This window comes from Pipistrellus hanaki (genome assembly GCF_964339955.1).
Source record: "Pipistrellus hanaki genome assembly, chromosome: 12".
Lineage (NCBI taxonomy): Eukaryota > Metazoa > Chordata > Mammalia > Chiroptera > Vespertilionidae > Pipistrellus > Pipistrellus hanaki.
The window spans coordinates 13,388,886-13,409,669 of NC_140514.1; the positions used below are offsets into that span (position 1 = coordinate 13,388,886).

Genomic DNA, 20,784 nt, shown 5'->3' on the forward strand with positions numbered 1-20,784 from the left:
GGGATCACCAGAGTGTTACCAGCAGGCCCTGGGATGGAGGAACATAGAGTTTATTGTGGGGCTGTTACCTTGTGGCTGGCAGTGCCTGAAAGAATGTGGATCTGACTGCAGGAGAGTTTAGCACTGGCCTAGGGCAAGCAGGAGCTGCTAATGAGGGATTGTCGCCATTGGCTGGGGTGATAACCAATTGCCATCCCACAGTCTCCATCATCAGGGTCTCTGTGCCTGCTCATCAGGAGGTATCGGGCAAGAGAAAGACCAGGATTTGGATCCTGAAAGACAACTCTAGAACTTAAGAGTTTAGTGGTTTTGGCTAAGATACTAAGTCTCAAAAGTTGTTTCTCATCTGGAATATGGAAGGGCTGTTATGTCACACAGTGAGCTATCATATGTGATCTCAATAGGGTCACTTTCTTTCCTCTCCAGCTCCTCCTAGGACTCGATACTTTGAGGTAAGGATATAGGAATGTTAGAGTCTTTGTTGTTTCAAATAAGTTACATAAGGGCTTGTAGAATTAGAAAAAAGAAGAAAAAAAAGTCTGGCCATACCAATCAGTGGAGTTAGGCTTGTACCCATAAGCTGATAGTGCCACTGGCTATTTGGGGTGGCTTCTCAGAAATTTGTCATGAGTCCCTCCACATGAAGACAGATGCCTCCCCATTGCAGCTCCCAGCCCACTCTCTAGGGCAGTGGTCAGCAAACTGTGGCTCACGAGCCACATACAGCTCTTGGCCCCTTGAGTGTGGCTCTTCCACAAAATACCGTGTGTGGGCATGCACGTACAGTGTGATTGAAACTTCGTGGCCCATGTGCAGAAGTCGGTTTTTGGTCTGGTCGAGTCTATTTTGAAGAAATGGTTCTAACATCGAGCCACACTCAAGGGGCTAAAGAGCCACATGTGGCTTGCGAGCTGCAGCTTGCCAACCACTGCTCTAGGGTCTAGGCTCTGAGTTCAACAAGTGGTATTATCAAGAATGGAGAGTCACCAATGAGCAGGTATCATATGATTCCATTTACCTATAATACACACTTCGCTAGAGTGCCAAAGTGCAGCCCAGTAGCTGCCTGGGCTTCAAGATGCAGGGAGAGCATGGACTGAAAGGGGCATACAGTTCCTTGGGGGTGATGGAGATGTTCTGCAGTTTCTTATGGGGATGATGTCACAGGTGTCGATCACTGTCATGCTGCCTGGTCAGTGTGTCCTCCATCCTGGAGAGCCAGGATTTAGCAGAAGTAAGGTGCCAGGCTTCAGAGGAATTCTCAGGTCCTTCTTAAGCAGGGTCAGAGGGTCCCACCCTTAGAATATTCCAGAAGGTGTATTGGACTGGTACCCAGAAGATCACAATTCCAGTCCCTCTCTACCCCTTACCACCTATGTGACCTTGAACCAGCTTCCTTATCTATAAAATCAGGTGACGGTAAAATGCCAGAGGGCTATTATCAGGATCAAATGAAAGCATTTATGTTTTTTTAGCTTTAAACTATGGAGAGTGCTGAGCAAATAAAGGTATTTTATTCCATGTTGCTCTTCAAGAGAGCAAAGTGAAGTCAGGGGAGCAGGTGTAGGCCATATCTGACCGTCAGGGCAAGTAACTGTGAGAGAAATCACCCCATTGATTGTAACCAAGACCCGGGAAGCCTGCTGCAGAGTGAATGGCCAGCTCTCGGGGACTGCCTGGCCAGGTCAGCCGCCTCGGATTCATTCATCTCCTCCCAGGCAGAGATTCTGACAGATGGACGCAGGAACTGCTTCCTAGTTCACTGAGTGAAATGGACGCAGGGAATAGTTTACAGCTATCCCTGAGCCAGTAAATCCAAACTCCTCTGCAGTGTGTTGTGTCTGGAACACATTAAATCTGGCATAAGACGAGACATAAAATATAGCAGAGTTTAGCTGATTTGTTAATTTAGCTGTCAGTGGAAATCAGATGTTGAGATTCACTGCAGCGCAAAGTAGCAATTTGTGCCTCTGTGAAAGTGTGGTCTAAACCATGATTTAGCAGCCTTGCCAGGGCACTGTGGGTGTCTCAGGGATGCAGCAACCCTGAGAGGTGTCAACAGCTTGGTAGTTCCGCCTTCAGGGTCCATCTCCACATCCCTACCTCTGCAGGAGGTACTCAGGGAGGTGTGGGTCAGGGTGTCAGCGACGTGTGGATTTCTAAAAACAAAGCTAAGACTCCATTCAAATGGTACCATCCCATGAATTAGTTTTCTCTCTAAAAAGGGATGGAACCCCTGCCCTGCCTGCTCCCCGTAGTGATGGTGAGATAACAATGAGGTAAAGAAAAGAAAGTGCTTTGAAGAGTCTCATAAATAGAGATGTGCGATGAATAGGTATCTTTAGAATGTAGGCGTGGACCTAGGAAGAGAAAGCAGATTCTTCCTTTAGAGTTACTGCTTCCTTTCTCTGATTTTAAGAGTTACATATGCCCACTACAGAGCACACAAATTCAGAAAGGCAGAAAAAGGAGAACTCAAAGCCTTCATAATCCTCCAGCTCAGAGGTAGCTGTGTGAACAATATGATATATTCCTCCTGGATTTCCTTTGTGTGTATAAATGGGTTTTGTCATGCTGTTCCAACAGATTTAGATATAGGTGGGGGGTATTTTTTTAGTTAATTTATCATGAACATTTTTCTCATGTTGGTAAAAGTTCTTTTAAAAAACCACCTTTGTGTGAAGCAGGCTTCTATTATCACTCCCCTACCACTGGAGTTCTTGCTTTGTTTGCACTTTTATGCTCCTATCATCTACTGTTACTGTTTGGGGGGGGGGGGGGGTAGTAAGTATAGCTCTCTGTTTCTTCAAGGACGTTTCCTAGAAGTGGAACTTTCCAAGCTTTTCTAGAAAGTTCTGTCAATTTTCATTCTCAGCGGTCATATATAAGAGTCCCTAACTCACTAGTCTTCTGGTACTGGATGTTATTTTCAGATCTTTGCAAAGTTGGTGCAGCTCAGTTTTTAAGATCTAACCCTCCATTGATGTATGTGCTTCAGGGATAGCACTTTTATAGAAAACTAGAGGCCCAGTGCAATAATTTGTGTATGGGGGGATCCCCTCAGCCTGGCCTGTGCCCTCTAGCAGTCCGGGAGCCCTTGCTCCTTACCCCTGCCTGTTCACTGCTCCTTATCTCTCAACTGACTGCTCCTTAGCACTGCTGTGGATGTGGGAGAAGCGCCTGCTACTGCTGCTACACTCACCAACTGTGAGCAGGCTTCTGGCTGAGCCGCACTTCCGCTGTGGTAGTGCACTGACCACCATGGGAGCTCCTGCATTGAACATATGCCCCCTGGTGGTCAGCCTGGGGCAACCGGTCGTCGTTTCACTGTTCAGTCAATTTGCATATTAGGCCTTTATTATATATAATGTCTAATTGACTGCTATTGTGTTGATGACAGATGCAGGTGAAGGTGTTGTCGACTATAACACTTAGGAGGACCCACAAAACAATTTATCTTGTGTTTCAGAGTCAGAAAGAGCATTTATTTTTTCAATTAACACTTTGAATCTTATAATAGATCTATCTTCCTTTTGCTTGGGCTGCTAGGAAGCACAGAAGTATACTTTTAGCCAAATTTTAGTTATCACATAGAAATCTTATGGCACACTTGTACTAAAATATTACTCTTCAATCACCCTGATTTATTTATTTACATTCTTTTATTATATATAACTGTAGGTCATGGAAAATCCTTTCTTGAACAATGCAGAAATTGTTTACTTTTTCATCTATTATCTTTGAAGACTTGAGCTTGTTTATTTTCATTGGAGAGAGTAGCTTTGCCATCAGTATAAGGAACTTTATAAGAAGTTCTGCCTAGTGGTCCTCACCATTTCCTTTCTGAAGTTCTGCCTAGTGGTCCTCACCATTTCCTTTCTGAAGTTCTGCCTAGTGGTCCTCACCATTTCCTTTCTGAAACATAAACTCCGAGTGATACACATGGAGGTCTCTGGCACCAGCATCTTGGTGATTAACTGGTTCTCCACCCCTCCTTCCTCCCTCCCCTCCTTAACCACCAATGGGCTGGGCATGGCCATTTCAGGAAGCAGGCTGTTTAGCACAAAGATGTTCTGTGCCTGAGCTCTTTCTGAGAGCATCTTCTTTGCTGACCCTACTTTTGACATAAGACATTCCAGGCTGACATATCTGGCCCTGTCAATAATTTGGATGAGTCCCAGTCATCGACACTGGGGTGCTGGTCCTTGGGTCGGAATCTGCACAAGCCAGGAGGCTGTGCTGCAAGCAGGTTGGCAACACCCTGGGCAGATCCAGGAATGGCTCTGCTGCAGCTTCACATTTGGGTCACCCCTCAGGTCTGAGCTAGCATCCTCCTTCCCACCTGGCACCTGCCCTCTCCCCGTTGCCATGCCAAGAGCTTCAACAGAGAGCCATGAGGGGGAGCCAGCAGAGAGCAGCCCCATCCAAAGCCAGGGACTACAATTATCCACCCAGAGGCAGGTGTGTGCTGAGCAGATGAAGGACTCGTGTTGGTAAGAGAGCTCAGCTGACAAGACAGGCTAGTGGCTGTCACTCTGAGCCCAGAGTGAGCTTCCTGCCCATTCTCCTCTTCAATAGGATGGAGTTCCAGGTGGAAACTGGAGAGGGAAATGTTATAAACCAGCCTTTCTCTGGCTGCTTTCCTAAACTCTACTTATCTTTATAATTATCCTGCAAAATAAAAAGACATTCTTCTTCAGAAAGAAAAATGAGCCTCAGAGAGGTGGGACCATCCAAGGTCAAGCACATAGTAAGTGGCCAAGCTGAGCTTGAACTCGGTCTGCCAACTCCAAAGCCTTCATTTACTTCCCTGGTTGTGCTGAGGGATGCAGGAGGGATGGCTGTGGCAGGGAAGAATGTGAGAGAAACACATGGCCACACTAGGGTTGACTGGCTTCACAGACTGTAGGCATGCATGGCGTGGAGGAAGAAGCAGATCCTTGGAGCAGAGAAGGGGAGGGAAGAAGGTGTTTCTCCATCCTCAGGCCAGTCTTAGCTTCACTAAGAATCCACCACACATGAGCCTTTGCAGTGACTGCACCTGTGGGGCCAGCTGCTCTCAGAGCCCCAAGGACCACCTTGGGACAGGAGCTGGTGGAGGGCAACAGGGAGAAGTTTGTGATGGGGGAGCTGAGTTAGTTGAAACAGAGCCAGCTTTCTCCCCAGGCCTCACCCTCTGCAGCCATCTGCTGGCCCCTCCCACAGCCTTACCTTCCCAGAATGCCTCTCACTTCAGGGCCATCCTGGACTAACTACCCTGAGCCAGAGTCAAATCCTCTTGGCACTCCCTAAGCTCCTGACTTAGTCCTGCCTCCTGGGCCTCCCTGACTCATGCCAGCTGGCCCTTCAAGAGGAAGCAGAGTGGGTGGTCCAACCTGTTGTTCCTTGGGCATTCTGTCCTCTTCTGGGGACTTCCTTGTCCTTTCTCCTTGTCTGATGAGCTCCTGCCAATTCTTTGAGTACAATTCAAGTGTCACCTCTTTTCCAGAGCCTTTCTTTGCCCCATAGTTAGATCCCCTCCTCTGTGGGCCTGTCATTCAAACATTTCAGTTGTCTAATTCTAAAGAACAAATACTCCAGAGTGTAATTGCTTAAACAACTATTGTGTTTTGAGGGACAAGAGTCTAGTCAGGGCTCCACTAGGTAATTGCTTTGTATCCTGTGGTTGATGGAGGTTCTTCAGTGTACTCAGCTGACAGGTCAATGCAGTACAGGGTCCCACTTGGCCTCGCTTGCGTGTCTCCTGCATTAGCAGAGATACAGGGAGGCTGGGCTTGGCTGGGACTGTCCCAGAGTGCCTGCCCTTGACCTCTGACTCCCTGAGCGCTTCCCCTTGATTTCTCCAGCATGGTAGCCTTGGGGTAGTCAAGCTTCTTGTGTGGAAGCTTTAGGCTCCAAAGTCAAACGTATCTATGACGAAGGTGGGAGCTGCATAGCTTTATATGATCTAGCTTTGAAAGTCACCTGGTGGCTTCCAACATATGCTATTAGTCCAAGCCGTCCCAAGCCTGCCTGAATTCATGGAGAGAAGACCTCTCAATAATTCTCTCATGAAAATCATTAAACAATTTTCAGATGTTTTAAAACTGTCACAGCACACACCTATTTATTATTATTATTATTATTAGCTCACATATCTTCCCCAACATACAAGATGGCCTCAATACTGAAGACCATGTTTTCTTCTTCATCTACCATTTTTTGAATGGCCACTGCTATTTGTACTGGGCACTGAGGCCTACCTGTAGTTTCTCTAAACCTCGAAACAACCCTACAAGATAAATTCTGAAGTTCAAGGCAATCAAGTACTTTGTACAAGACCAGTTGTTGGAGTCAGGATTCTATTTCGGCCTATCTGTCTCCAAAACCCATCCTCTTTCCTAGCTTCTTCATGTGCCCAGCAATGACAAAGAGCCGTGGAGAATAAGGACAGCTGGCTACTGAAAACTTTCCATCGGGTCCACCTAAAACATGTCATCCTTGTACTCCCAGGAGCCCCAAGGCAAGAGCACTGCCTGCTCTGGACCGTGTGCCGCTGCCCTGGGACCTGTGGGCATGAGTGTTCTGTAGGTCTCCTCACAGACCTGCCCATCAAGTCTTGTTGGTTTTCTCACCTGTTTTCTCGAAAAGAACTTGTAAACTCTGCTCAGAGGCACTTCACTCTCAAGTACACAGTGCCTGATAGAAATCCCCTGAGAGTTCAGGAAATACTCATAAAAATGGAAATGGAGCCGTGTGTGCTGGGGGCCTGCTGGGCCGGAAGCAGCCGTCTGCGTAGGTGGCCACATTTAACACAGCGTGGGGCCTGAGAGGCTTCTAGCTGAGCAGGAGTCTCCCCGAGGCTTTCCAATTTGTCATCCACATTAATCATGATCACCAGACCTTCCTTCGCTACCCTGGCACCTTCCTCCAACCATGCAATTTCTCTCCACTCTTCCCTGTCATTGCCTGAGACCTTGACCCACAGCCTCTCATAGCTCACCTGGTCCCACCCTGTCATTTCACAGATAAACAGACTGTAGGTAAGAGAGAGCTCATGCCCAGTGCAGCGCTAACAGGCTGCAGTGTGGGAGCAGAGGTGAGGCCTCCTCGCTCCAGCCAGTGCATCTGGCTGTGTCCTTTGCCTCACATGCCAGCTCCTTCCACTGGGAGCCAAACAGGAGCAGGTTAAAATTATCACAAGCTTCTCCCTGTTGCCCTCCACAAGCCCTAGCCAGTTTGTCTCAGTGGAAAGAGCATTGGCCTGCGGATTGAAGAATCCCAGGTTCGATTCCCGTCAAGGGCACCTGCCTGGCTTGCGGCTCAACCCCCAGTGTGGGATGTGCGAGAGGCAGCCGATCAATGATTCTCTCTCGTCATTGATGTCTCTCTCTCTCTCTCTCTCTCTCTCTCTCTCCCTCTCCCTTCCTCTCTGAAACCAATAAAAATATATTTTTTTTAAAAAGTAAGAGAAGAACCTGAGTGCCTCTGGGACAGACATCTCAGTAGACATGCTGTTGTTTTCTTGCCCTGCCGTCTTAATTAGGGCTTATTTACAAGGCCAGTCATCTTTTTGTTTAATTGTGGGAAAATACATATAACATAAAATTCACCACTTTTAAGAGTACAGTTCAGTTGTGTTAAAAATATTTATTTCCAAAACTTTTTCAAATTGCAGAATTGAAGCTCTGTATTAAATTAATTAAATTAAATAGTTCCCCAGGCGCCCCTCCCATTCGTCCCTGGCTGAAACCAACATTTCACTATCTGTCTCTATGAATTTGACTGCTCCAGGTCTCTCATCTAAGAAGAATCAGGCAGTATTTGTCTTTTTGTGACTGGTTTATTTCACTGGCATAATGTCCTCAGGGTTCATCCATTTTGTAGCATGTGTCAGAATTCCCTTCCTCTTTAAGGTTGAATAATATACTGTGGTGCACATATACCCACATTGTGTTTACCCATCCATCTGTTGATGGACACTGGAGTTCCTTTCATCTTTTGGCTGTTGTGAATAATGCTGCTATTAATGTGGATATACAAATATCTCTTCAAAACCCTGCTTTCAATTATATATATATATATATATATATATATATATATATATATATATATATACATACACCTAGAAGTGAATTGCTAATCATATGGTAATTCTATTATTTATGTTTTGAGCAACCACCCTAGTATTTTTCACAGTGGCTGCACCCTTTTACTGTACATTCCTGCCAACAGTGCATAAGGGTTCCAGTTTATTCTCCATATCCCACCAACACTTGTTTGTTTCCATTTCTTGTAGTAGTCATTCCAAATCACTTGCCTTCTTGCATATTTAAGTCATGTTCATTCAAAGAATCCAGTAAAAGATAATACACACAAAAAGAAAATGGCTGGTACATAGTAGGCAGTCATTGAATGTTATTTCTTATTATTTTTCATCCTTCCTCCTGCCTGTCATCCAGCTTTCCTTTTCCTAGGTTTCTCCCAATGTTGTGGTTCTTGAGAAGGTCAGCCCCTGACATGGGAACCTTAGAAAAGAACTGAAAACTAAAAAATATGAAGACATTCTTGACTCCTACCCAACGCAAGTGACCTTGATCTTCCATAGGAGCCTCAGCCTCCTTTCCACCTCTCCTTGTCTATCAAACTGAATAACACGGGAGCTCTTTACATTTCCTCCAAGGAAACCCTGCTTCCTTCTGACTCTGCTGCAAGTGGCCCACCCACTGAATATCGATAGCGTGGGGCCTGGCCTCAGCCTCCCTTTTGGTTCTGAGCCTAAAATGTACAGTATTTTCTGACAGTTTCACAGCCTCTCGCTTCTTACTGGGAGTTGGCCATCACTCTCTCCTCTGTGTGTGGGGGAGAGAGAAGGGGAGGGCTCCCAGCAATCCATGCCTGCAGCTTCATTACTCCTCCCCCCCACCCACCCCCCCGCCTGCCCCAGATCGTGTTGAGTTGTGCATATGAGGGTACAGCCATCCTCCCAAATGGAGTTGGCAGCACCGAGCAAGATCTTTAGAAACAGGGAAGGCCACAGTCACTGCAATGAGCCTCTCCCATGACTTGCTTTTTGTATGAACAGATCCCAGCTTTGCATACATGTGGCCATGGGTTTTCTCTGAAACACCAATTCTAAATTGTGAATAAAACATAAATCATGCTTCTGAATCCGTTGCCCAAAATAATTTATGAAAGAGATACATTTACCTAGTCTCTCAACTATGTGCCAGGCACTGTAGTAGGAACCAGAGGGAGATTCGGCAGTGAAAACACTGCTAGTGGGGGAGAAAGACTAGCAACAAAACTAATAAGGAAAGTGTATAATGCCCAGAATCAGTAGCAAGGAGAAACAATACAGAAATAGGAAGCGAAATAGGAAGTGCCTGTGTTTTGGGGTGGAGCAGGGAGAGAGAGGTTTTAGATAAGGTCTCCAGGAAAAGCTGCCCCTCGGAGGTGACCTTCAGTAAGGCAAGGAGATGAGGGTGTGAGCCTTTTATAGCTCTGGTGAGATTCTATATGAATGTCAGGTGCTTCGTAATAAAAATAAAATCTTAATCATTTGCTGGTACTCAAAGTGCTTTTCCATTACTCTCTCCTTTGACCCAACAACAGAAGAGATGGGCTTTTTGCCTGGCCCAGGAAACAAACTATGAACTCTGATATTCAGCTCCCATTTTGTCCCCCTGTGCCTGGACTCTGCCTTAGCATCTACCTGGTGCAGCATCCCTGAAAACATTTTTACGCCTGTTGCACATTTTCTCTCTGGGGCTCTACTGGCTTGCAATTCACAACCCTCCCTCTCATTTATTCCTGGGGCTCCTAGAATGGATATTCCTCCCGGTGGATCTAGCATATTGATTAAGAGCATGGGCTCTGGGGTCAGGTAGACATCAAATTCTGCCTCGAGGACTTTAGGGATGTCTTTACAAACTCTTGGGTCCTCGTTTCTTCTCAATAAAATGGAGACAGTGACAACTACTTCATACAGTTGCTATAAGGTGTAAATGAAGTAATGCATATCAGTACCTGGAAGATTCTAAGCACTCAATAAATGATGAGGGTGGACATGATTATCACAGATGGATACCTGTGTCAGCACCCAATGGCCAGCTTGTCTCTTCAGCCAAACCTCCCAGCATGGCTACCAAGGATAGGGTGGAGGCAAAATGACCTCCCTCCTGTCTTTAAGGTGCCTTAAGAGGCCACTCCCGCGATAGTGCTCCTGCTCTGCTCCTTCGGTCTGTATACCCCCTGCTCACCTCTGCTCTCTGTTCCCAGCAGCCTTCCCACTGTGTAATCTGCACAGCCCCTCCCGCGGTCTCAGGCATAGCTATCATTTATTTGTGATTAGTATTAAATCTCCAAGGTATGATTGGAATTGTTCATTGTTCACTGAAAAAACAAGAGGAGAAAACAACATATTTTACGGGGAGCTGTGGTGCAGAATGGTTAAATGTCACCACTTTTCAGGGAGACTAATAGCAAAGTGTACACAGAGGTTATTTATAATATTAAAAATAAAATGATTGCTCTGTCTTTTCAGCAAAGCAATGAAGATAAATGTCGAATGGGGAAACCTTGGGAAAAGGACTGTGCCACAAAATAAAGGGGCTGTGGAGGGTACAAGGGAATAAGAAAATTTTTACTTTCTTCAGAGCTCAGCAGCAAAAATGAAACACATTCTGCTTTCCTGCTAATGGCCTGAGGGAATCTTAGTGGTTCTTCGTGAATTTCTATGGAGACTGACTTTGTCAAGGAATCGGGATTCTGAAAGGAATGCACGCTGGCTCTACCATGCCAGCTGGCAGCCCAGGTTTCACCCAGCACCATCCTGGTGTCACCCTCTCTCCTCCTCACCTCCAGGCCATCAGCCCTCCTGTCAGTCAGTCACCCCCTCTGTCAGTCACCCCCCATGTGTAACTCACATCACTCACTCCTTTCCATCTCTTCCACCACCTTTTGTGCAAGCTGCTTCCTCCATTGCTTGCTAGGTTACAGCCTATAAACCGGCTTTTCCACTTCCTTTGCCCTCTCCACTGCATTCTTCCTAAATTGCTCAGAATGAGCTTTTGAAAAATTAATAGGATTGTTTTCAGTCTCTTGTCTAAACTCCTTAAGCAAAATCTACAACCCTTCCTGCTGCCTGCAAGGTCCTTTCTAATTGGGCCTCTGCCCCCTACTCCATCTCTAACCACCTTTCCCAGGCTTCATGACCCTCTGTGACCCTCTTGGGCCACACTAGCCTTTGCTGTGTTTCTAGATCTGGTGTTCCTCCCGCTTCTCCTCAGCCTCTTTGCAGAGCTGACTCTCTTGCTCAATAATCCGAAGATTCAGTGGAATGGAGGGGAGCGGAAGGTGGGTGGAATTTCTATGGTATAAGCTAGAGGAATTAGCAACTTCCAAAATGTCAAGAAATTCCACCTCACCCCATTCTTCTGCGTGAACTTGGTGATTTATTTTGCACTCCCTCGCCATGCGTTCATTAGTGCCTGCCATGCGCCAGACACTCTCCAGGAGAGAAACTAAGTAAGATGGACCACCTGCCTCAAAGAATTTAGAATTTCGTGGGAGACGCTGGCAATGCAGACATATCACGCAATAGGGTGAGGTGAGAGCACAGTTAGAGGCGTGCAGTGATTACCAGAGCACCCCAGGGAGCCATCGCATGCCTTTCTTAGAGGAAGGAGAACAAGCCATTGAGGAACAAGCATCTGAGTGAGGAGGAATTGTGCAGATGGAGAAGATGATTCTAGACAAAGTAACTGGGTTACACAAAGGCTGTGGTGATGGCTGCATGTTCAAGAAAAGCAAGTCACAGAGTTTAGCTAAAGATGCAAAGTAGCACAGCAACGCTGGGAAAGCAGGCCGTGCTAGGGCACCAAGTCCCATTTGGATGGAATGCCATGGAAACCAGAAAAGGTTTACTGGGACCTAAGAGGAGCTGGGTTCAGAGAGCTAATTGGCAGTCAGGTGACTCCAGAGACAAATAATCTTGAAAACTCATCATTGCAACTATTCTTTTTCATAGCTATTATTGTGGAGCAAATTGTTGTTGGGTTTGTTTCTATCATTATTTTGCTGATAGGATCTAGCCCTGTTGATGCTCACCTATATTATGGGATGTGAGGGATTTTCAAAGGTGCTGTCTGTCCCCAAGATCTGGCCTGTTTGGCCCCCTTATTGTTCCCTTTCACCAATCCTCCATGGTCAATTTTCCCAAACCCCTTGGGATACTCTATGAAATTAGCTCATAAGCACCTCACATATTGTTTGTGTATACAATTTCATTTGATCCTCACCAGAATCCCATAAATGAGATAGCATCCCTGCTTTACAGGAGAGGAGGATCCCTTGAACTGTCAGAGTTCACACTGTGAGCTGGTAGAAGAGGGGACTGGAACCAAGTATTGTTTTCCCTACACCTGAAGAGGCTCATCACTGCAAACTGAACAAAGTGATAGCGTGCACTGCTGGAAGAATAACAAAAAAGGAATCTAGGTGTGAAAGGAACTCTGATAACCTTGGTCCCAGGAGGGAACTGTCCCGGTGAGGGGGTACATAGGGCCAGAAGGCTTGGGATTCTTCTAAGCAGGGGTCCTCAAACTTTTTAAAGTGGGGGCCAGATCACGGTCCCTCAGAGAGCTGGAGGGCCAGACTATATGAACTACTAATTCCTACTGTAACACCTCGGCTGCGCTCACTGCCCAAAAAACCTGGCGGGCCGGATCAGACTCCTCTGCGGGCCACATGTGGCCCGCGGGCCGTAGTTTGAAGACCCCTGTTCTAAGGAAAGAAGAAATTGAAGATCCACTTCTCTATACTGGAGGTTCTCAGGCTTTGGTGCACCCTATTGTCAGCCAGAGCGCTGTGGAGCATGCTAGTTCCAGGGTTCTGCCCCCAGCTATTCTGACTCTGTAGGTCTACAGAGGGCCCAGAAAGCATGATTAACAAGTTCCTGTGTGACTTAGTTGCAGAGGGTCTTTGGACCCCCCATCAAAGACTAAGCCCATGGTGAATGTGAATGGCTGGCTTTTGAGGGTCCACAAACAAGGAAACTGAGGCCCAGAATAGAAGTGACTAGCTTGTGGCCCAGAGCCTTGTCACAGAACTAGGCCTCCAACCAGCTCTCTTGGTTCCCAGCACAGTGCTTTCCTACCAACTTATTGTCAGCCCTCCATAGCTAGGCCTTCTCCTCACTGATTTACATTTTGAGTAGGAACCCAAGATGCCAGTTCTTTAATGAGGCTGTCCACACTCCAATTTATGAGTCCCAGGGCCCTCAGCAGGATTGGTCTCTGCCAAGCTTAATTTACACAGTTCGCAGGCCTTCCATTAACGTCAGCACAGTAGTAACAGCTGTTAGCCTGTGCCTGCTATTTGACTGCATCCTCATCACGTCACCATCCATTTTCATGTCTCTGGGCTTGTTTACCCTCAAGTACCTGATTCTCCTCATTCTGGGAAACAGTACGTTTCTACAATGGGAACTTGGCCCAGCCCCACTCCTGACCTCTCCATTCTCTAGTAGGCAGACTCCTTCCACACACCACATCCCCTTGTCTTTCATTTAAGAGTAAGACCCCATCTCACCGAAGCAGCATTCAATTTTCCCCCTCAGCAAGTGTCATTGGTTAGGCATCAGCAAGCAGGCGGGAGAGAGCCCAAAAGCTGATACAAATGTGCCTTTTTTAATGCCACATAAATCACCTTAATTAAAAATTAATTAAGTGACCTAAAATTTGACATTCATTTAAAAAAGAAATTTGAGTAAGGAGAGTTATGTAGATTTTTTAACACCAAATCTCCAAGACATGATGGAAGGAGGGGAGTGTGTTGGGTTTCTGCTTTGAATGCACAATGAGGGAAAAGGAACCATTCTCAGCCAGAGAACCCAGTAAGTCATGCATGGTGTGGAACAGTGATTCATGTGACCTGACCTGGACCACACGTGTCTCAGATGCAAATATGAACTAATTTCTCCTGCACTGGAGACTAGATAAATAGGCAAACAAATGTGGCATAGTGTTTCAGGTGACAGGTTCCAGGATGCAAATGACAGATGACTGAGACAGGAAAAGCTAACATGAGGCATCCAAGGGAAGCTTGCTGGGTGAGTGGCTTAGTAAAGATGCATGGGAGGGAAGAAGGTTTCAGGGGAGAGTCATTAAAGGGCCAGCATTAATAAAGATGGCACTAATTATATCAAATCAACTTTATAAACATATAGCCACAACAACCATTGCCTGGATCTCCAGAATCAAGATATTGTAAATGGATGGTGGTCTTAAAGGTTGGACTTGAGGTTTCACCCTCGCTGTATCAAGGGCAGTGAAGACCCATGGAGATAAAGGATGCACCCAATATTCCTAGATGCCCAAGGGCAGATCTTCTAGCCTCTGAGGAAGAGGCCCTCAACCCGATACCCCTGGGAATCACTCAGGTAGCTTTTAAAGCCACCAATGCCAAGGGCCTGTCCTTCTACTGATTTCATTGATCCAGGTGGGTCCTGAAGATCAACAGGATTTCTACCTCCCCAGTGATTCCCATGGGCAGTCAGGGTGCTGGTCCCAAAGGTGACCTAATCCAAGTCTGAGAGAAGAACTCCACCTAAGATCATCTGATCAGGCTCTGCTGGGCCTTCCCCTGAGGTTTACTTGCTGCAAGACCACAGGCATTTCATAGTGCCGTATAGTTTAAAAAGCATTTCTCTGTACATTATTTAGTTTCTCGAATCCCCAATCTTCTGATTAATCAAATGGGAATAATTATAACTATCCTGCCAGTTTTTTATGAGGTTCAAACAAGGAAGGATTACGAGAGCACATTGTAAGCTATTAAAATGCTCTACAGAGGTAAGGAATGATGAGAATTTATGGCCCCAGGTGACTTACATCATTATTCTGGGAAGAATTGCTATTTCAAAGATAAATAAATTCCCACCAAGAAGATCCTTACTAACAAAAGATCCCCAAGCACCAGCTCACCCAGAGCAGTTTGATCTCAGATCTCCCTAGGTATTCTGTGATTAGGGAACTTGGTGTTCCAATGGTTACCAGGATTCACTGGCACCCGTAGGTGGAAAGCATCAGGAAGTGCCAGCAAGAAGATCCGCTGCTTCCAAGGCTGGCTGTGACCACCCAGGGCCTCAGGTACCATCCTCCATAAGCCAGAGGAGTCACTTCACAACCACAGAGAAGATGCCATTTAAGAAACTCAGGCCCTTCATTGCAATCATTCACCAAGGGTACTTCCTTCCTTGGAATTTATGGACCCCATAAAAAAGGAACTTGGGAAGACAGAGCAGTTGTTTTTTGTTGCGCCTCATTAGTTTTGAGTCTGGCTGGCAGGAGAGATCAGAGGACCAGGCATACATCTAATTGAGTCCCTCACAAGCATAAAATTCTCTGTGGTATGGCGGATGCGATGCCAGGGAGCCGAGACGTCTCCCGCCAGGGGAAGGAGAGGGAGAGGCATTGTAGAAGCAAGCCTGAAGGGGACCGCCTCTCTGGGCTGTGGCTGTGCTTTAACCAAGAAAAGAGAGATCTAGGGATTAGCTCTGGGGCATCCAGAGAGTGAAAGCAGCATTCCCTTCCCACGACCAGATCTCTCCTTTGTCAAGGTTTGGGGTGAAGGGCCGGGATGCCAACTTCCTGCCCTTCTGTACTCACAATCACTGCTCCTGAGGACATCTATACTTGGGTACGGGAGCGGAGGGGGACCCCACAGACAGACACAGTACAAATGATAGAGAACAAGACGTCAACAACGTGGATTTTCACCAATCCCTCAGCACACTGTGTAGCCACGCTGAGCCTTGGTATTCTCAACCATAAAACAGGTATGAAACTTTCCACATATAATGCACAGGTTCAATTCAGTTCCCAAGTGAGGGGTGGAGAGATTTCTATACAAAGTACTGTTTTAGACTCATGAGGATAAGACTCAGTATCTCCTTCCCAGGCACTTACAGTTTGGTGAGGAAGACAGCATACAAACAACTGCTTATGACATGAGGTGGGATGTCCGCCATGTTAAATGCAAGAAGTGATAAGTGATAGAAGTCCAAGCGAAAGGAAGGTCCCTGGAGGGGAGGAGGGGGAGAATCTACAAAAGTGTCGTAGATGAGGTCTGGGTCCCTATTACTGAAAGATGAGATGCGGGTGAAGGTGTTCCTAAAATGAGAGGGCAACCCAGAGACTGGCAAGGCTGACCCACACATAACCAGTCCCACATGGAACAAACTAAGCAGAAAAGAAAAAAAGAAAAAAAAATCACCCAGGAAAATGTGGATAGGTGTGAACTAGGTACAACTTAAAACTCCTGTATATCATGCTACGTTATAAACAGAACAAACGCATACAAAACCCTGGCAGAAACTGTCAAGCATATAATAAATAATTTCACATCCTTACTCATAATCTCATATAATTCTATATGAAAGTATGGAGAACCTAATAGATAAATCAGCAGATGGAAGTGGGCAACGTAAAAGTAAAATAAAGCTAACAACATGTGAAAAAAATGTAGTACCAAAGAAATACCAAATAAAACAGCAGGAGAATGCCTTTAGTTAAAAATAAAAGTCACGATCTATTCAGAGTTGGCCAGGATGTAGTGAGAGGGGCAGGCACGTGTGAACGCAGCTGGGAGAGTGTAACTTGGATTAACTTCTAGAAAATAGTTTGGCAGTCTATATGAAGGGCCTTGAAAATGTTTACACCCTTTGATTCAGTAATTCCACTTGTGGGAATCTATCCTATGAAAATAATCTGAAATGCAAGCAAAGGTTTTTTTGTCAAAGAGAGTCTTCAAAGAGTTCTGATAAACAGTCTAACAATACAAACATTGAATACTGTTGAAATAAATGATGGTGCGTATCCCAAAGTATTGTAGCCATTAAAAGGTATGCTTCTGGAGAATTTTTAAATCTTTGGTAAAGCTTGTGTTCTTTTTAAATTATTTTAAGACATACGTACATATGGCACAACTGTACACGCGTTTAACGAATAGACCAAAACACTGCAGAGATGTTAGAAATGATGGCCTCTGGGTGGTGCGATTCTGGGCACTGCTTTTGTTTATTTTTACCCCAGCTTCACACTTCAGACAATAGGCATATGCTTTTAGAATGAGGGAATGACAAGTCATTGGTGTGTGAAAACGCATAATGAGAAACAGGCCTAATCCTAAGGTGTGAATGAAACACAACAAGCTTACACGTGTTCCATAGGTTGAGGAAGACTTTCACGGGGTTTTTTACTTTGCTCATATTTTCTTCCTTAGGGTTGGGAACAAGGGTAAGAAGGTCCTCGCTGTATATAATGATCCAATATAAGACACTGGGGAAAAATACTTTGAAAACTAAAAATCACCAAGCAAATGTGAAGAAGTGTTCTTATCCTAAATGCCTTATCCCTGAAACAGGGGCAGGAAGGACAGGCAGTGTCACTGGGCAGGCAGGGCCCACCAGCTGGGTGGACACACCAATGCAGCCCTCACAGCAGCCCCCAGCTGGAGGCCACCTGCCCACCACTGCCCCTGGCCCTCAATTGGCAACTTCCCTCTGTGAAGTGGAAAGAACAGAGTGGCCCTGTCGCTGGAGATGGTAAGTGAGCAGGTAGGTCAAGTGCTGGCGCTGTGCTAGGCAGGTAGCAGAACACTGTATATGATGCCAGGTGTCCTTGCTGTGATCTGTGACAAAGGCCACAGCCCCCCCCCCCCCAGCAAAGCCCCACCTCTGCAGGGGGACCCCAGCTCCTAGACACATCTTACCTCCCAGCTTCCAAGGGGACGTGACTGACAGGTTGTGCGTGTCTCTGCTCTTGGAATTTGGAGAAACCATTGACTTGGGCTATCTTGAGGCACAGGGACAGATAGGGGTGACATTTTTCCTTCTGTGTGAGGAAGAAGGGGGCAGAGGTGACCAGTCCAGGGAACCACAGCAAACTAGTCACAGAACAATTAAGGAACCGAGAAGTTGATCTAAGGCTGTGCTGGGCTTCAGAGCTCGTGGTCTCCGAGGACTGTCTTCCATTGCAGCTGGAGGCTGGGTTAGCTGGTGCATTCATTTCCTGTGGCTGCTGTAACAAACTACCACAAGCTTGGTGGCTTCAAACAACACACATTTATCCCCTCAGAGTTCCTGAGGGCAGAGTCTGAAGTCATTCTCTCTGGCTAAGTCGTGAGAGCAGAGCAGGCTCCCGCTGAAGGGTCTACGGAGAACCCAGTCCTTGCCTTTTCCAGCTTCTGGGGGCTGCCTGTGTCTCCTGGCTCATGACTCCAAACCCTGCTGCCCTCATGGCATCTCCTACCTCTTCCTTGTCTTTCTTGCTGCTCTTTGTAAGAACCTTGTGATTACATGTCAGTAATCCAGAAGAATCTCCCCTATCTAAAGGTCCTTTTCTTAACCACATTAGTAAAGTCCCTTTTCCACTTAAAGTAATGTTTTTTCTGGTTTGGGGGATTAGGATGTGGGTCTCTGGGTGGGTCCATTTTGCAGCCATTCACAGATAGGCAGCCTAATGTGCAGGCTCTCTGTAAGCCCTCTTAGGGGCCAGGCAGTGGCTAACGCTGGGGAGTGAGGAAGGGGAGGACACGGAGGTTCAGACAACCTGCTGAGAAGATGGGAGCCAACACTAGAGCTGATCCTAGAGCACAGGGTTCATGGGGAGAGACAGACAGGTGAGACAGGAAAGGAATTTGGGCCCAGATCACAAAGGACCTTGAAGAGCAGGTTTAAAAACTGGGATGTACCCTGCCCAATGGTTAAGCATCAATCCATGAACCAGGAGATGCCTGGGTTGCAGGCTCAATCCCCAATAGGAGGTATGCAGTAGGCAGCTGATTGATGACTCTCTCTCATCATTGATGTTTCCATCTCTATCTCCCTCTCTCTTCCTCTCTGAAATCAATTAAAAACAATAACAAAACTTGGATGTGATTCCCTAAGGGAAGCAGGGCCTGATTTCCCATGCCTAGGAGTTACCAAGAATGCCCAGCCAGGCTGGAGCCCCATCTGACAGGGCCGAGTGGCCACCTGCCATCAACTTACAAGTTGAGCCTCAGCCAGACTAGGTTGGGAAAGAGGACCCGAGGCCACCTCCAGTGCTCCTCCCCCATGAGATGGAGAGAACAGCTTTGCTGTCTGACACATGGGGCCTGAATCCCATGGACCAGCTTCACGACCTTAGGCAAGTTACTGCAGCTCTCTGACTCAGTTTCCCACTAAGGAAACCAGCACTGTTAAGATTTGCCTAGCTTCTCTACAAAGCCGATGTGCTGAGGCACCCAAAGGCATCCCAGAAGTCAACAGGCTGGACTTGGTGATAGTGCCCATCTTACTGGGAACCGTCTACTGAACCAGAAAATTGTGGAATTTTAGGTATTAAAAATCATCTAACTGGAGAGTCCCACATCTCAATCAGCTGAGAGATTTTCTTAAAATAAAATCTAATAAAGACCCATCTAATTTCACAGCCAGGGTTGGTGGAGCCACCAGAGATGATGCTCAGAGAAGCTACAGGACCCCCAAGTGGGGATCCTGGGTCATTCTCTCCACCACCCAGCCAAGGTGGATAGAGTGGGGGTGGGGAGACTGCTGAGGCACTGGATGCCAGTGGGATGGAGCTAGAAAAGAGTATGGAGTATAGAGCAGCCAGGCATGGGGTGGGCCCTTCCTGCTCATCTCCAGGTGGGCCAGAGGCTCCTGCATCCCACACCCACCACGAGCTGGGCAATAGAAGGTGCCATCAGAATCACCAGCCCTTGGTAGGTGGTCCCAGGCAAAGTGCCCAGTCGTAGGGCATGCTTGGCCAGTCCAGCCTTCTCCTCCCTGGCTCTCTGGGTCACAGGTTAACGAATTTTCATAACACTTTGTTCTTGATACAGAAACAAATAACTGCTAACAATTTCATTATAAACTTCGTCCTCTCCCATCCTCCACTGGATAATAGGATTTATCTAGAATTTCAGAACTGGAACAGACCTTAGAAATATGGTCCAAACCCCACCTTTTGTAAATGGAGAAACAGGGGGCCAGTCAGAGAAGGGACAAGGTCAGCATCACACAACCGGTCATGGAGAGGCCGGTCCAGGGCTGGTCCTCTCAGTGGTGCTCCTCGTGTTCCACAGCCAAGAGTACTGCACGTTTCTAGAATCACTCCAGTGGTGGCATCCAAGGTCAAGAACATGGGGGACATACACTGGACCAGATAGTCCCCTTGACACCCCAAACATGACCTTGAGGGTAGAGCTGTCTATGTGCAGATGAGCCCCCCCGCCCCCACCTGCAGGCCATCCACCTGGCACACTAAAGCTATGGGTTTGAGGACCCCAGACTGTTGAGGAGACGTAGACAAACCTCGGCCACTCTGCTGCTCCCCATCACTAGGAAATGAGATCCCCAAGGGTTTGTGGGGCTGTTGGACTTTGACTTCCTCTCAGCCTCCTGGTACTGCCCCTTGTGTGGCCAGAGTGAGATGCCGGTGTCTCAGTCAAGCCACTGGGATCTGAGCAGCTGGGCCACCCACACTGACCGGGCCTGTGTCTCTGTGTGCTCTCCAGGGACATCCCCAGGCTCCAAGATGGCCTTGCAGAGTTCCTTCACTTGCTGGAACGGGACAGTCCTCCAGCTCGGCCAGGCCTGTGACTTCCATCAGGACTGCGCCCAGGGAGAAGATGAGGACCAGCTCTGCAGTGAGTAGATGGGCTGCCCCACCCACCTCACCCCAGCCACGCTCACTTCCCTCCCCTGCCCATCACCCCATGCATTCCAACTTGGACAGCCGTCCTGTGTCCAGTGCC

General features: G+C 47.0%; 1 protein-coding gene across 1 annotated transcript in view; it reads left to right on the plus strand.

Moving 5' to 3' along the window:
• ALK (ALK receptor tyrosine kinase) overlaps positions 1–20,784 on the plus strand; it is a gene marked incomplete at its 5' end in the record, with an annotated part of 534,776 nt that overhangs the window by 420,210 nt on the left and 93,782 nt on the right. Inside the window, one exon of the mRNA XM_084900171.1 lies at positions 20,545–20,676. Coding sequence (XP_084756297.1) covers positions 20,545–20,676 — 132 coding nt within the window. The remainder of the gene's footprint in view (positions 1–20,544; positions 20,677–20,784) is intronic.